We start from the raw sequence: 16,156 nt of genomic DNA, 5'->3' as shown, positions 1-16,156 counted from the left end.
TATGCATCAGTTTCACTGCGGTCATTACCCCGAATATTTCAATGACTTATTTACCTCGGAATCAAAAGCGCACAAGTAGGCTAGGCTACAACACGTCGTTCAAATATCATACGATCGACCGAAAAGATCATCGCTCTATCAAATATGCCGGACCTGACATGTCGAAATACAAGCAATCACTACAAAATGAATACTAGTCCATCCTCAAGATTATCGGACCACGACCTGACCTATCGATTTCGCATTCCATGACATGCCACCCCAATTTTGTCGCTTGCTTTATTCAATACTATCTTTTTTCACTTTTCATTCCGTGTGCATGCCTCCTCTTTACATCGCATAGGCCAAGGTCATCATCATCATCATCATTGGTTTATTAGCAATTTTATCAGTTCAATACACCACAAAAATGAGATACAATGAAATGACAGGAAGATGTCGAAGCGACTTGGAGTAGTCTACGGAATCATGCAGACACCCACCTTGGCCTAGGCGAAGGTGGGCGTCTGATTCCATAGACTACTCCAAGTCGCTTCGACACCTTCCTATCTTTTCATTATATCTCATTTTTGTGGGATAGAACTGATAAAATTGCTAATAAACCAATGATGAAAGTCATCGTGCCAGTGAAATTCAAGTCGTTTACTGTCCGGTGTCGCTATATCATCTAAATTGCTTTCTGGCAAAACACCGAAACAAATCGAAACAGATGCCATGCCTACGTCGAAAGCACAACATGCGATTCCTCACCTGCCGTTCAATTTCATAATATTTTGACGAAGTTGATTACTGCTGCCATTTTCCGTCGTTGCCAAGATTAATGACCGGGAAATGCAATTGGAATTTTTTATTGAAGACGCTTGTGTGTTGTGAAACCGCGCCGTTTATGTGTATTGTACGTTCATAAATTGGAATCCTCTTTTTGAAATATTTTAAATCACGACAAAGTTTCTTTTGACGATTTATCAATAATATTGTTGGAGTCTTGCCCGTGAACGCTATGCTCCCAACAGGAAGTGTCCGCGGCACGCGCAGTCACGTCGAAAATACTAGTTGTCTCTCGTGTTGACGCTAGGCTTGTCTCGTTTGCGTACGCGTACGCTTACGTCAAATGTTTTGCGCGAATGTAGCGAAGCAGAACCTCTCGTTTCTTGTTGATAGGTATCGAGCATCGACTAACACTTTCTGCATAACAGCGTTGGCAGTGAATGGCAGGTCGGCTACGCGTTAAATACCAGGAAAAGACCTTGCTAGGAAAGCATCAATGCGATTTCTTCGCCTATTTCATTTGAGAGTAGCGGGGATAAAAATTAGCTTTCAATTAAATTAGCCGAAAGCGGTTCTAGTACCGTGAATATAGCTCTCGATATTCTAGAAATAACCTAAGGCAGATTGTACACGAATTATTCAAGTTCTTAAAGCTTCAGGCTCTTTTACTTTCTCTGTTCTCTGTTGATTGCAGTTGCTTTAAGCCACAATGGTTGCGCGTAGGTTGATTTTTGTGGTAAGAACACTCAAACTGTACCTGTGGTGTTTCTGTGGTCACCGTATCTACAATGTTTTGCGATACGTTCGCAGTAAACTAACTTAGTTGTACGAGTGAACTTCTATGTATCGGCTACATGAACTTTCGCAGCGCGATACAAAGTGCCAACGAATTCCTGAAGGCCTCCTTTGAAATCCGTCCTATGTATTTAAACCTTGATTCGTGTTGAATGCTCTAACAATGACGCTTATCATGTGATCGATAGCCGCGTAACTTTAGTCATGCATATGCATCCAGTGACTTTACCTCGAGTCAGTTCATAGTTAGTCAGCATGTATGCTATTGATTGCCATGTCTTAGAAATTTCGCAGCTGTATTGATTTATTATAGGATACTAGTATAATTCAATTGTTTTCGTTTATCCAGAATTTTACCGGAATATATAGTATTAGCTAAAAGATCGATCTTATTTGGTAACTGCTTGTATTGTGGACCTGTACTGTACATCAATTGACCGCGCTCTGTTGCGCTGTGGTTTGGATTGGTATCGGACGCCGATATGAACACAATTGATATGAATGCAAAGCGCGTGGGCAGTTTTGCTCCATTACCTTATCAAATGCACTTGGAGCAAGCAAACTCGCCGCCATTTTTACACCACAATGGACTCACCAACCGGATGGGGTTTGGGACTCCGGGATCTCCGATCGGAATAGGGGGCATGTCCCCGGCGGCATCGACCGCCTCCTATTCTACCCCACCCCCTCAGGGACATATGACGGTGCCATCGCCGCAAACTACGACGGGAGGTAAATCAGACCCGCCGAAGAGACTGCGATATTGGTTGATTGATATGATTGAGGGCGGGCAGATTCCCGGACTCAGGTGGGAGGATGAGAATAAAACCATATTTCGAATCCCGTGGAAACACGCCGGGAAAAATAATTGGAAGGAAGACGACTGTAGGATATTCAAGGTATGCTTTTTATTTCGAACGTATAAGGTTCATAATTCAGATATCATAAGCGGAAAATAGACGGATGAAAAATATCAATTTATCATTGCGTATCATCGGGATTGATAGCATGTCCGAATAACAAAACTTCTCCTGAATCTCATTAGTCACAAATATCGATTGCTTACGAATTCCCCATGCTGATGATTAACATACCGCCAACTCCCTCTATACTGATAAATTGGCGAACACTCTTACCTGATTCTTAGCGTTCCTGGCTAATTGCGTATCGTGTTATCACTCAACGAGGAAGTTGAAATTAAAGTAAAAATAGGGAGAGTGATACACGCTCTGTGCGTAGTAACATGATTTTCGTGTGGATGGGGTTTCTTCATGGAATGCACTCGGTCTCAATGTGACTTCAAGTAAATAACATGCCAGCGTTACTGCGGTACCCTAAAAATCAGGACCGCGGCGCTTCCTAAAATTTATATGGGATTTTACGTTTTATTTTTACCGACCTAGGATCATGACTTTGGCAGCTTGGCATGCGCGAGCGTTCGGTGTATTTTGTATAAGGATATCAGCAAGAGATTGGTCACTGATTCAAAAATGGAAAAAGTGATTTCTAATCCATATTAAAGTTGATTTTAGCAGCGACATATAAACATAACGTATCTATTATAATAGCAAGATATAAAACGTAACATTGAATCCGCGTTAGATTCCCCGTGACCAGCGACTACAATCCACGATATGAGCAGTCATGTGCAGTACTACAGAATGGCTCAACAATACTTGATGTGGAAATTTTATCGCGCAGTCTCTACCATCACTATCATGCCATTGATAAACTATTTTGGTGATATTAATCGAAATCCGACTAGTAACTATGCGAGTTATTATTCACGTGATATACTATGTCTGGATGCTCAGATTTTGCAACTCTTTCCGTAGCGAAAGTGATGCGATTAATGACGAGAGTACTGACCAGTTATTATTGGTTTTTGCGTGTTTGTATATATCTTAATATCGTTCATTGTGTATAATAAGCTTTGTCGATAATGCAGCGTTATCACTGATCGTCCCTATCGCGGCAAGCTGTAGCATGTGCCAAATTTCGAACTATTACATTGTTCGCCGAACATGCCCCCGTGATGTAATACTTCCTATGACTTCCCGATGTATTGAATTGCACCAGGGTGACTAATACACATACCAGAGGCACTCGCTCCTAGAGGCTTAACACAATGTGTAAAAATGAATCGAGAAGACACCGCATCGGTTTCAAATCACTATCGCTTGGCATATTGCAACCGCGCTGATTCCTGTTAATTATTGCAGCAGGTTGGGGTTTTACTCTGGCTGATGCGAGATCGGATTGCTATCTTCCGTTTTTATACTTTCAACACCATATGTCAAATCGCTCGGATATTACTGCATCAGAACGCTAGGGCAGTGGTTCTCAACCTTTTCGATCTTTTGGGAACCGTCAAAACTTCGAAACAGTTGATCGCGGAACGTTACAACACTTGAAGATTTATCCAAAATGTTATCACGACAAATGTACGCAGCTCCATAACAAACATTCAAGACTTATTTTAATGCTGCCTTTTTGGTATTAGACGCGCTATGTTGTACTGTATACTAAATTAACGAATTTTGTTCAAAAAGTCTTCCACTTTTTCCGTATAATTATCCCCTAGATGACCTTGCTTAAAGGTCGTATCGCATCTCCATCGTCAAAAAGCATCTCGATGGTGCCGGCGAAAATAAATCTGATCTCTCTCTCTCTCTCTCTTAAACGGCGCTTCTTGTAGGGTACTTTCGACCAATTTGGTACAACAGTTGCAGCATTGTGATTAGGGCTGGGCAAAATCGAGTACCTGAGTGATTCGATTCTGAATCACGTAAAATGCTTCGAGTCGAGTCGAGTATTCGAGTATCACTCATTATGACGTCACAACAGAATGTAGTATGTCAAAGTCCAAATATGAACCTCTTATGCCACCACGAAGAACATAATGCCTGTTATTCGTCACATTAACGATACGTCGGTATTTTTTCGTCCATACCGATTTCATTGCGCTTCTTGACAATGTTGTGGGATGATCATGACTTCAGAAATGTGTTATTTCCAGTAACGTTCGTAGCTTTGTACTATGTCTCTTATGCTGCGACACGGCAAATCAAGGTTTCAAGGCTGCATCAGTGGAAAATAGTATCAGACCAATAATTCTCGTCAGCAAATTAACTTTCAGTTGCGAGGAGCGCATAATTTCAGTACTCGAAAAAATCGTATTTTACTACTCGACTCGAATCATTAAAATTAATACTCGATTCAGATTCGAGTACTCGAATCATTGTGCCCAGCCCTAATTGTGATAAGTACAAAGTATACCATGAAGTCTATGTTATGACACTATGCAGAAAAATACGTTCCAAATTTCTAAAATAACGGACAAGCGTTCGAATTTTTACATTTTCTAATTGACATATATATAATTCTAGAAGATTTGGCGGACCGGTGGTTGAGAACCACTGTGCTATAGTATATAACCAGAAATATGGTTGATGCATATTGCACCTTTCCTTTTGTACGATTACGTCTATAGGGGAAGTACTAGTACGGTAGCATATGTACTCAATTTGGAGATCGTGTTCCAAATATTATTGTATCACGCATCCTACGGCGATTAAGCGCTTCAATTTCCTTTAGCCGTCGGGCAAAATGACCGAAACAGCCTGGTATTCGCTGCGTAACAGGATGAATGCTTTGTGATCACCCTATTCGCCCGAGTTTTAGGTAGTTTTTAAAAATCATTGCTTCAAACCTTGATGGCATCAAACGCGCTGCATTGTCGCAATCTGATCCCTCGCGACACCGCCGCAATAGCCGTGTAGTTGTGGTAGGGTGAAGCCCTATCGAAACTGCAGTAGTTTCGGAGTGGGCTGGAGTCGGAGCGACACGACTAAGGCATGCGAATACACCGAATATCCACATCATGTTAAACCGGAAATGACGCGGGTATTGAGATTGCACCGCCTGATCGGTGATATGTGAAGTTATTTATGTCGGCAAATGGTAATGTAGTTTCTGTCAACATAAGACACACCGTTGTGTGTCAGGTCGCAAGCGGTTTCTCGCCATAACCTGTGCAGTGTGCAAGTGTATCCATGTCCAACTATCCATATGCGATGTGCATTCATACTGCATATAAAATCATGCCCAGTGATCGCATTAAGATTACATACTCAATTGATAATAACGCCGAAGCACGATATGCAGCGGTGCTGCAGTATTTGCTGTGCACTGATCTCGTCATATCGCCGACATTCTTCAAATGTAATGTGTAGCAAACAATATATTCGTGTTGCCAAATTTATCCCGCTCGAAGCTTTTCGACTGACTAGCTATCATCCTTAGACGCGATTAGCAAAATCCGAAACGCTGTGACGTAATAATGACAAATAAACAGACCTGTGAACGTATGTATGTAATCCGACACATATCTTTTTCTGATATTGACGTATAATGAATTGAATTGTTCGTTGAATCTAATAATTGTCGGTATTAGAAGTTCGACGTAGCGTAACCACACTCGGTTATGTACTACCGTGGAATACTGGCAATGTGAATATTGTGTGTTGCTCATAGTTGAACGTATGAGTGTCATACCGACGGGTAATATTAATGATAAGCTGCGTGTTATGGCGTAAATGCATAGTTGAAATCGCCCGTTTAACGTAAAACAATCGTCCGATATGTACACATTTCACTCGCCGTGTATGCTCTCCCCGAACAATAACGTTGCGAGATAAATACATCTTCTGGGAAACAGTGCCTTAACAATACATATACGCCTCGGATAATAATCAAACAGAATCTGTTCATTTGATTCTGGTACGCAGTCGGGCGATCGCGTGAGTTCGTTGCCCGTAGTAAACAAGGCCTGATTCATTGTTCTGGTCATCAACACGGCGATTGGCCTCGATTCATCTTGTCCTCGCTTGACCAAGATAACGATGGAACGTTGTTGATGGCAGATTGTTGACTCACGCTGTGGAGATATGTACGACACGTTGCCGACATGGACGTTTGTATTCGCCGTATCATGCTATATCCTATCCAGCATCGACTATCATCACTATACCACTTTTAGTCGTGCTGTGATCGCGCTACATAAACTGGACGCGACAAAATCGATTTGCTACGAATTCTGTATATAACGCTATGGATTGATTATTGCAACGTTACGCGCTCTGCAATGTCAATATTTTCGCCCATCATGTTTAGTTGTTTACCGCGATGTAGTGCAGGGTACAGTCAGGTCGCAGTCGCAGACGAAGTCCTCCACCTATACACAGTACACACGGTCTGCGAATTTTTGTAGATAAACCCGCTGATTACGTCACCACTCACCAGCCGCAGGTAAACACTGTACCCAGCGTCCCGCTCTGGGAAAGTATTTGTGATAACTCCATATGGTAAAGTCAGAAGGCGATTTGAGAGGGCTTATGTCTCCCCGTTTACGTTGTGCTGATATCTCCTGGACTGATATCGCTTTCTACTGACAGATAACGCCGGCGTTACTTAGGCTCCCGTTTTGAAATCGCAACTTGTAATTATGAAAGCTCGGATCGCAACTATCGGCACAACCAATACCTATCGCTGTTCGATCGCACGCAGCCCAGTGAGGAGAAAAATTGCGTCTAAATTTTCATGCTTGTGGCGTCACAATTTTAATGACGTCATATTGGTCGGAAACCACGATTTAGGCAACAGCTTCACGCTGAGTCGTTTAGAAATAGCCTTGCCGGAAATACAGATGCGACGGCCGGCTTTTCATAAGCCCCGAATTGTGTGGGCCTATGCTTAATACTATCAATATACTATCACGAACCCTTGAGTACTGCGAAAAAATAAAGGTACTTCGTTACTGACCACCTCTGCTTTTCAGTGCTAGCGATGCACGGTGTATTACAATATCAGTACGTAGTCTTTGTCGTGTCATGACGTGGCACGATTTATGTAAATACAAGTAATCAATATAGGGCAGTTGATAGACGCGTATCGGTTCCCCTATATCGGCGAAGGTATTAGTTACGTCAGAGTGTCGTTACTAATAAAATACCATTCCAAATGAACGCGGGTTGATGGTAAATTCCTTGTAGATAAATAACCATAAGCCGATACACACGCCGTGACGTCGAACTATCTAGCCGTACGTGCCTAGAATTTCTGTGCGGCGTATTAGATGAACTGCTTAGGCCAGTGGTTCTCAACCTTTTTGTCTTCGCGGACCCCATTCGGGACGTCACGGACCCCGCGGACCCCCACGGAGTTTTACTTCAAATTTAGCTCAATCATTATGCAATCGTCATCTCTGTCTTGTGCAAATAATTACTGTAGGCATAGTGGTAAACAGTAACAAAATGACTTTTCTTGAAAATAAGATCATACTATTCATGTAGAACTAGGGTTGACTTCTATTATTTCAAATTTCTGCAACTGCATTTCTTGAAATATACGTGGTCACGTCTTGAACATCCGCGCCTTCAATTTGATATGAACGAGTGCCGAAAATCCATTTTCACAAATATAGGTGCTGGCGAATGTAATAATATCATATAACGCTTCCGACGACGCATATGGGTATAATCGTAACAAATATGGCACCAAACTTGACAATTTTTTTAATGAATATATAACGTCAAGTCTGGCCTTTTCTATTTAGCATTGTAGCAGCTTATCTTGCAGTTATCATGGAAAAATGGTTATGTGTACCACAGGAGAAAAACAATTTTTGTAAACATTTCGAAGTCGCCGTGATTGACCTTACTCATCCAACGTTTTTTTTTCAGAATTCTCAATAAAACATTTCTAAACATCAAAATGTCTGTTTCAGTAGACTATTGGCAATTAAAATGAGTCTGCACAGTGTAAGATATTTCATCTCAGATGGCCATTCTGTTAATGTGAGCTCTGGAGTTTTACTAGTAATGAAGTGAAACTGCCTCGTGATTTTCTGAATTTAAAACAAAATTAGGTATCAATTATTTTGAGGCTTCGCAGACCCCCAGGGGACCCCCGGTTGAGAACCGCTGGCGTAGGCCCTGTAGGTGAAATAATGTGGTTTGTGACGCATTACCGCAACAAAACTGGTTCTGTGTACATCGGGATCATTGCCGCTGTACACTGATACATTGTAGCATGTAAGATTGTGGTAAACTGCGCGTGATGATGACGGCCTATACCTGAATGGAATGTGGACAAGGAGAATGCAACGCGATGACGTCAGAATCTTCTGTATATGCTTGTGTCTAGTAGCAGATTGAAATTGCGGATTCGTACTGATTCTGGAACACCAGCAAAATCATTGTGAAACTTGGCGATCCGCCACATGCTAGTTCGCGCAGAACAGCCACTTCCGCAAGGGAAATTGCCAATAATAGCCGTTCTCCGCTGTAATCATAACCGCGTCGTGTTTTATGTGCTGGCGTTTTTTACGCTGTCAGCGCGCCGTGCGTGCAATCGATCAGCGATTGTTCGACCAAAACAATGAATGCTTATCTATCAAGTAGAGAGATGAAACACCACATTTTGAACTCGATTAGTGATTTAGAACGCTTTCTGTCTTGATATAGTGACTTGATATACTTTTGACTTATCCTACGTCACAACGCTGCAAGCTGCAAGCGTTGTAACTAACTGTTTAAAGTAGCCTACAACTCGTAGACCAATATGTGAGATCTAAGAAGACTTTGTAGACATTTTAAAATATAGTAGAATCAAAACGAAAGCCAACAGTAAAAATCGGGTTGGGGCTTTTAACTGGACTTTGTCTTGCGGAAACTTGAATCGAATCACGCGTAACAGCTGTGATATCAAAACATCACATGATATGTAGTTCCAATTCTTTATGTTGAGTTGCAGAATGGTAATTAAATTCTGGGTTGATTTCGGCTTCTGAAATTGTAATAGTCCCCAAGCTCAAAAGGTTCCGTGCCACAGGATTTGTCCTCTTTTTTGACTTTTTCGAAAGTGTTTTCGGAGGACGCCCGAATGTCTGCTTTTTTGAGAATTGGTCCTCTTTTTTGAAAATTTTGGTTAAATATACGGTAAACTTCGGCTGAAATATAATAAATCAATACTCAATAACGCTTCGACGGGTATTTCGGGAGTGGGGCCGGAAAGTTAACTTCTTTTAGAAGCCGGTAAATCGGGATTTGAGCCGGGAAGTTGACCTTTTTTTCAGTCAAGCGATCACGAGGTGGGAAAAATTTACCATTTTTTCAGGATTTTCCTCCGGTATTGCAAGTCTGAAAATTTTGAAAAAGTGTCCTTATTTCATCTTTCCAAAATATGGTAACCCTACCAATGGGTTGAATGGCTGATGGTGGTCAGGTGTCGTTAGAGTATGTGACTGTACTCATCGAATCACACGATGCAAAGCTGAGTGTTGGACTCACCAGCGTAACCTCGAAAAAATTTCGACACAATGATTTTCAGCGACGAATTGGCATCGCGGAGATATCGTGGCACAACAAACGAGAAACGCAGCCACATTGTCCTGAAGCAAAAATCTGTATGCTTTGCGTCATGCTGGCGCGGGGGTACAGTCGGCATTGAAATTGAGAGCGTCTAAATTTCATCAAACGCGTGACGTGACTGATGACACAGATGTCTTGTGACGTAACCGACAATGATGACTCCTAATTGCCTGCGACTAAACTGAATCAAACCACATGGACCGAGATCCATCTTCCGCATACCCAACTGTTGCGATATTCTGTGCGTGATTTTAGTTACAAAACATTGTTGATGTGTGCATTGCTGAATAGGCACGGTCCGTGCGATTTGTTAACATTACTAATACAAACCGTTGCCTGACTAGAAATCGCGCAGCATTGCGCAATATGCGCGACTTTTTATATCACGAATCGCACAGCGTCATTGCGTTGGGAGAAACGGCTTTTTTGTGCGCGACTTGTCAAGCGATAGCTAGCGAGAGTTGCAGTTTGTGAAAGAAATAGTGCTGTGTAACTTCGAATCGAAACCAACTAAAATAGTGACTCGGATATCAAGCGGTGTATTCTCGAGAATTAGCGAATCGCGCGCTCAGACGCGGGGATTTTGTAGGTTGGAGGTTGTAAAGTTGGGGATTACCATCTTTTTCGCTTTTTGCCACATTATTCCTTCCCAAGTATACATTTGGGTCGGAAGCGAAAAATTGTTGTCGTTAATAATGAAATGATATTACACATTGTGATGTCACCTACTTGGTTGGGTCACAATATACGAACCAACATTAGCGGACGAAGTTTGTTCTAAGCCGTCCAGACTTGATACCGTCTCTCCATGTCTACATTGTAAAAAATCTTTGATGACTTAATACCCATACACTATACATACACATTACACAGTATCGTGTGTCAGACCCGGCATAACTGTACGTAACGATATTCATCTTCATTCGTCACATTCTAACTGTGGCCTAGAGTAAAATCTGCATTTTTGCTATGTTTTCGCACGTGATACAGAGGTCTTCCACGCAATAACAACTGATAACCGCGTGAAAATCCTTCATAAAACTGTTATTTGATGCTTATTCCGAAACCAAATTGTTTTGGGCTGCTACTCGTTTATGACGGGACAGTGTCATAACCGTTTTGTGTCCTGTCCACTCCGTAGCCTATTTTTATTCTCCACATGCGGCTAAGGTAATCATTACTTCTTCTCCGTGGTTGACTTTGACTGTATTACGGGTTACTTTCGGTGATGGACGCTCTTCGCTCTATTTCGAAACCTTTCGGTGATTTGATAGGGCGATTGTTTCCTGGTGGCCGCTTTTCAAAATAGAAGCCAGCGCTGTATTTTGTCGCCATTGTGTTCGGCTATCGCGAGGCCAGTAATCAAAGACAGGAAGATTGTGTCTTCTGTCACAGACTATATCAAATGACTGTTCCCTGTGAGATATACCATTGTGCCTAACGATATATGGCGGCAATCCAAAACGCGAAATACCCCGTAACTCCGAGACCTGCGGCTAAACTTGCTCGTGCTATGTAGCCTACCTCTTATGCGACCACGTTACATTAAAGGTCATATTTAATATTATTTCGACCATAGCTGTTCCATTGCACTTCGCGAAAGTTTTGTGAGTTGATAACGACTCCACACTTCGCAGGTATGTAATTTCCGCGAATGTGCGTGGCTTTGTATTATATGTTCCGTATGCTGGGAGCCTTCCAGCCTTCCACAGTGAAAAATAGTATCGAAACAATAAATCTCGTTCATGAATTAACTCTCCGTGGCAAAGGAGCGAATAATTTCAGTAGTATTAGAATTAGTAATCGATTCAGTTTTGGATACCGGAATCATTGTGCCCAGAACTAGCGGTAACCACTATGCCATTTGTAACGGTACACATCAAAGCTCATGAACTTGAGCCGTTGGCCCGGCGCGCTGTGTCATTGTACAATATCCTGTGATATTGTGCTTACTATAATATGTTATGATGCTTGGCGCCGAAAATAGCGGTCTCCATTGTACTAGTATGTTTCCACGGTCAATCTGCCATGTATTAGCTCGACACGCATGGATGATCAGTCACGTAGCGTGCTGTGTCGTAATAATATCTAAACTGGAATGCGCTGCAGATTTGGTGTTGAGGTGAGGTCGATCCCTTTGCATTCCCGATAACATTCCGCGTTCCGTAATACGAGCTTTCAATTATTCAATCCGTTTGAAACTCCCAGTTTTCTGCTATCGTATATCAATCACCTTAAGAATATTTTGTTGGCAATGAATGCCTGTCAAAGTTGGAAATATAATACTGTAGTTGCAAACAGTATTTACGGCGTTCCGCTGTCATCCACTTACTTAAATCTACCTTATGCACAATGTACAGGAGTTGTAATTGTAAAAGTACGCAGAATTTGTCTGGTGTTGACGTATGTTCAGGTGTGGGCACATTTACATGTTACGAATGTTGTTTACGTGTCATGTTGATATATGAAGTAAAGGCGGTGGAATCCGTAACCAGAAATTCACCTTATCAGTTGACTGTCAATACGTCAGTCAAGTCCAGTGTTGTCGAGGGTGACACGGGTCCATTTAAAAAAATGGTTATTATAATTTACTAATATCGCCTGTTACAGAACAAAACCAATACAACATGATTTTCACACAAAACGGAAAGATTAAAATGAATAATTTCTGCAAATAAGTGTGACTTACTCTGCTGTATGAGCCGGGTATGTGTCTTGAACTCCACTGAACCCCTGGGGTTCGTATGAACCCCGGTTAACAAGCACTGCTCAAAAAGCTATTTAGTCGGCGAACATTTGCATGTGTTTTAGGGAGGATTTGTTGTGCTTTTGGCACTGTCGACCGTTTGCTTCTAAATCCAATCAGCGATATTGTTTATTTTTCTTCTTTGTTCTGCGCCTTTGGTAAAACCAAGCGCGCCAGGTATCGAAAGGCTCTGCCTGTTAATATGTGAAGTTTCTATTGTTTCGGGATCATGTTACTGCCAATTTAGCCTTGGAAAGCAGTGTTTCGTTGACTTTGTCTCAATCTGAAACGCTGATATGTGACCGCCGGTCAAGTTAATTGCTGGGCATCGCGAATTCAACCGTGACAACGGCGCGTTAGTCATGCTTCGCAGGTATGTACCGAACAGTTCGTTCAGGTGTACTGACGGCATGCAACATGACAGGATTCGCGGCGAAGCGTGATAAAGCGCGCATCTCCTGCTGCGCCATATGAGTAAACGGTAGTGAGCAATAATGCTAATTTCTGTAACGGTACGGATAGGGAAACGGCGATAGCGATAGAATCGGTCGTGACTAGGGCTGGGCAAAATCGAGTACCTGAGTGATTCGATTCTGAATCACGTATTATGCTTCGAGTCGAGTCGAGTATTCGAGTATCACACATTATGACGTCATAACAGAATGTAATATGTCAAAGTTCAAATATGTACCTTTTATGCCACAGCAAAGAATATAATGCCTGTTATCCACCACATTAAAGATGCTTTGATATTTTTTCGACCATACCGATTTCATTGCACTTCGATCGTGACAAGGTTATGGGATGATTATGACTTCGAAAATGTGTTATTTCACGTAAGCTTTGTAGCTTTGTACTATGTTTCGTATGCTTCAATGCAGCCAATCAGTGTTTTAAGCCTTCCACATTGGAAACTAGCATCAAAACTATGATTCTCGTTGATAAATTAACTTTCAGTGGCGAGGAGCTTGTAATTTCAGTACTCGAAAATATCGTCTTTTACTACTCGACTCGAATCATTAAAATTAATACTCGATTCAGATTCGAGTACTCGAATCATTGTGCCCAGCCCTAGTCGTGACTTCACGCGTTGTGACGTTACCTTGCGAACGTTGCGTACGTCTAATTTGAGACCACACTGGGTCAGTGGTTATCGACCTTATTTTAGCTCGGAAGACCGGTAAATTTCAAAGCAAATTTAGAGGCCGATGAATCATCAAAAATCTAAATTAACCCAAACCGTTGTTACAACAAATGTATGCAAGTCAAAATCAAGTATTAAAAACTTCAGTTTAATGAGAAATTTGCTGATGGCTTTTTGATACTACATGTGTTATTCGTGGATTTATTGAAGATTCCGAATTTGGAATCTTGTTAAAACCACCAAATATTTTGATATTTCGGTTTCTTTTGCAAGCTCTTCGACTTGTGCTATTTGCTAGACACGATTATGACACCAAATTCCGATAGATTTTACAGTCAAAATGTAACGAACTTTGTTCTCACGTATAACTGGTTGTGGATGACTTTTTGGTACAATTCATGCAACATTGCGACATATGTTGGTAAATACATCCACGTCTTGATATTTACAGGCGTGGGCTGAGCATCGCGGCAAGTACAAGGAAGGCGTGGATAAATTCGACCCGGCAACGTGGAAAACCAGACTGCGATGCGCCCTCAACAAGTTACCGGATATCAAAGAACTGAAGGAGAGAAGTCAACTGGAAGGAACGGATCCATTCCGGGTATACCGGCTTCTACCGGAGCCGGATAGAAGTACGTTGTATTGTTGTGATTCCGCGCTTCCGTCATATGCAATGCGTGTTTGTTGACCGAATGAGATGATGATCTCGTGACTCATCATAAACATCAAGCAGTGTTGAGATGTTCTCGAAGCATACGGTGTTACAATCGTCTTTACGTAGTAATCCCGGTCGGCTATACTGTCATAGTTGTATTTATGCACTGGATTTGTACATTAAGGCTCTTATTGTAAACCTCTTTGGATGTGGGAATGCATTTTCTCAATCATACTCTTGTTAGGGTTGTTACACTCACTCGACTCATTGCATAGTCTGACTGTTTTCTCAGATTCCAGAATTATAAGAAGTATATCATAAGAATTGGGGATGGATTGCATCTTGTCTGGATTTTTGACCGGAATCGAGTTCTCCGTTTTAGGGAAATGGCCCGAGCTAGATTGCGCTATTACTGTCGTTGATTAGTCGATGTGAAGTCAACCTTTACGTTCTAGGTTGGCATTACTTGAGCCACGCTAGCTAAAACAGGGAACCAATATTTTGCTGCAGAATATCCCTCATCTTCTCGTCCAATTATAAATTACCAACCTACAGCTCTGTAATCTATAGTTCAATTCGGTGCGTCTTCGTACCGGTACCAGTTAGACAGCTGCCATTTAGTGTTATGTGTCGTTGTCCTGTGCTGTGTGGATTTGGGAGGGTACGATTTCATATTGAGGCGGCCTCTGTTTATGGCCTGAAAATAAGCTAAGCTCTTTATGCAAAACACTGAAAACTGAGTGCTTGTAACCGTATGTCAACGGGCATAAAAGCGACATGTGAGACTTGAGAACTAGCGGAAATCTGGGCTGTGAATTTGAGGAATGCAGCCGATCCGTCCTATACTCACGGAGTTGATGGTAATACCACAGTGGGACTTTTATCGCTCTTCTCCGCACTAATATGAATTGAGGTCTTCCGGGACCAGTCGCTGATATTTGTTCGTCATTATTTTGAGGCGTATTTCACACTAAAGTAAACCGCAACCTTCCTTTAAATTTGTCTCGAATTTTTCTGTACTTGCCGTTTCTGCGTTAAGATTTCTTTGGAAATGCGAGAGAGGACAGCTCTAAGTTGCTATGACAGCAAGTACACTGGTTGTCACGTTTCAAATCGAATCTGGCCTCAGCCAGATCAGTTAATAAGGAGCAACCCAATCTAGATAGAAACTAGGGATGGTGTGAACCTCTGAAAGGTTCAGGTTCGTGTGAACGCGAACCTTTTTGAAAGGTTCTGTGTGAACACGAACGTGAACCTCATGACGTCATGTGACGTCATATTGCTAATTCCAACCCTATCTTCAATGAAGTGATAGCCTATATTAATGTACACGATACCTAGCGAAGACTCGGTCCACATAATGCCACAATGCTGAATTACATATCGGCGTTTTAAACGTCGCTTAATGTATCAACAGCGGGAATCAAAGGATATAATAATTGCGTAAAATCAGTACATTCCGTCGCTTTGCCAACAATTTCGACGAGGACTTACCAAGGAATATAAGCTTACGCCTTAACGGTCTTTGCCAGACCGGACAATGTGTTCGGAGTCTGAGTATTGCTACATTGATATTGAGCAGAGTGTACAACGGGTTTCAATACTCGCTACAG

At 41.9% G+C, this 16,156-nt stretch overlaps 1 protein-coding gene across 2 annotated transcripts in view; it reads left to right on the top strand.

The window, feature by feature from the left end:
* The first annotated feature begins 1,230 nt into the window (after positions 1-1,230).
* LOC145459201 (interferon regulatory factor 4-like) overlaps positions 1,231-16,156 on the top strand; it is a 39,776-nt gene continuing 24,850 nt past the window's right edge. Inside the window, exons 1-2 of one of the 2 annotated variants that reach the window (XM_080337832.1) lie at positions 1,231-2,462; positions 14,337-14,520. In XM_080337832.1, the coding sequence (XP_080193958.1) occupies positions 2,046-2,462; positions 14,337-14,520 (601 nt within the window). In that variant the 5' untranslated portion in view covers positions 1,231-2,045. The remainder of the gene's footprint in view (positions 2,463-14,336; positions 14,521-16,156) is intronic. The other variant, XM_080337833.1, reaches the window with a different exon arrangement.

The sequence above is a fragment of the Botryllus schlosseri genome, chromosome 16, assembly GCF_051294905.1.
Source record: "Botryllus schlosseri isolate E-star chromosome 16, Bs_hap1, whole genome shotgun sequence".
Taxonomy (NCBI): Eukaryota; Metazoa; Chordata; class Ascidiacea; order Stolidobranchia; family Styelidae; genus Botryllus; species Botryllus schlosseri.
Note: the sequence above shows the minus strand (reverse complement) of the source record. Positions and strands in the feature narration are given on the sequence as shown.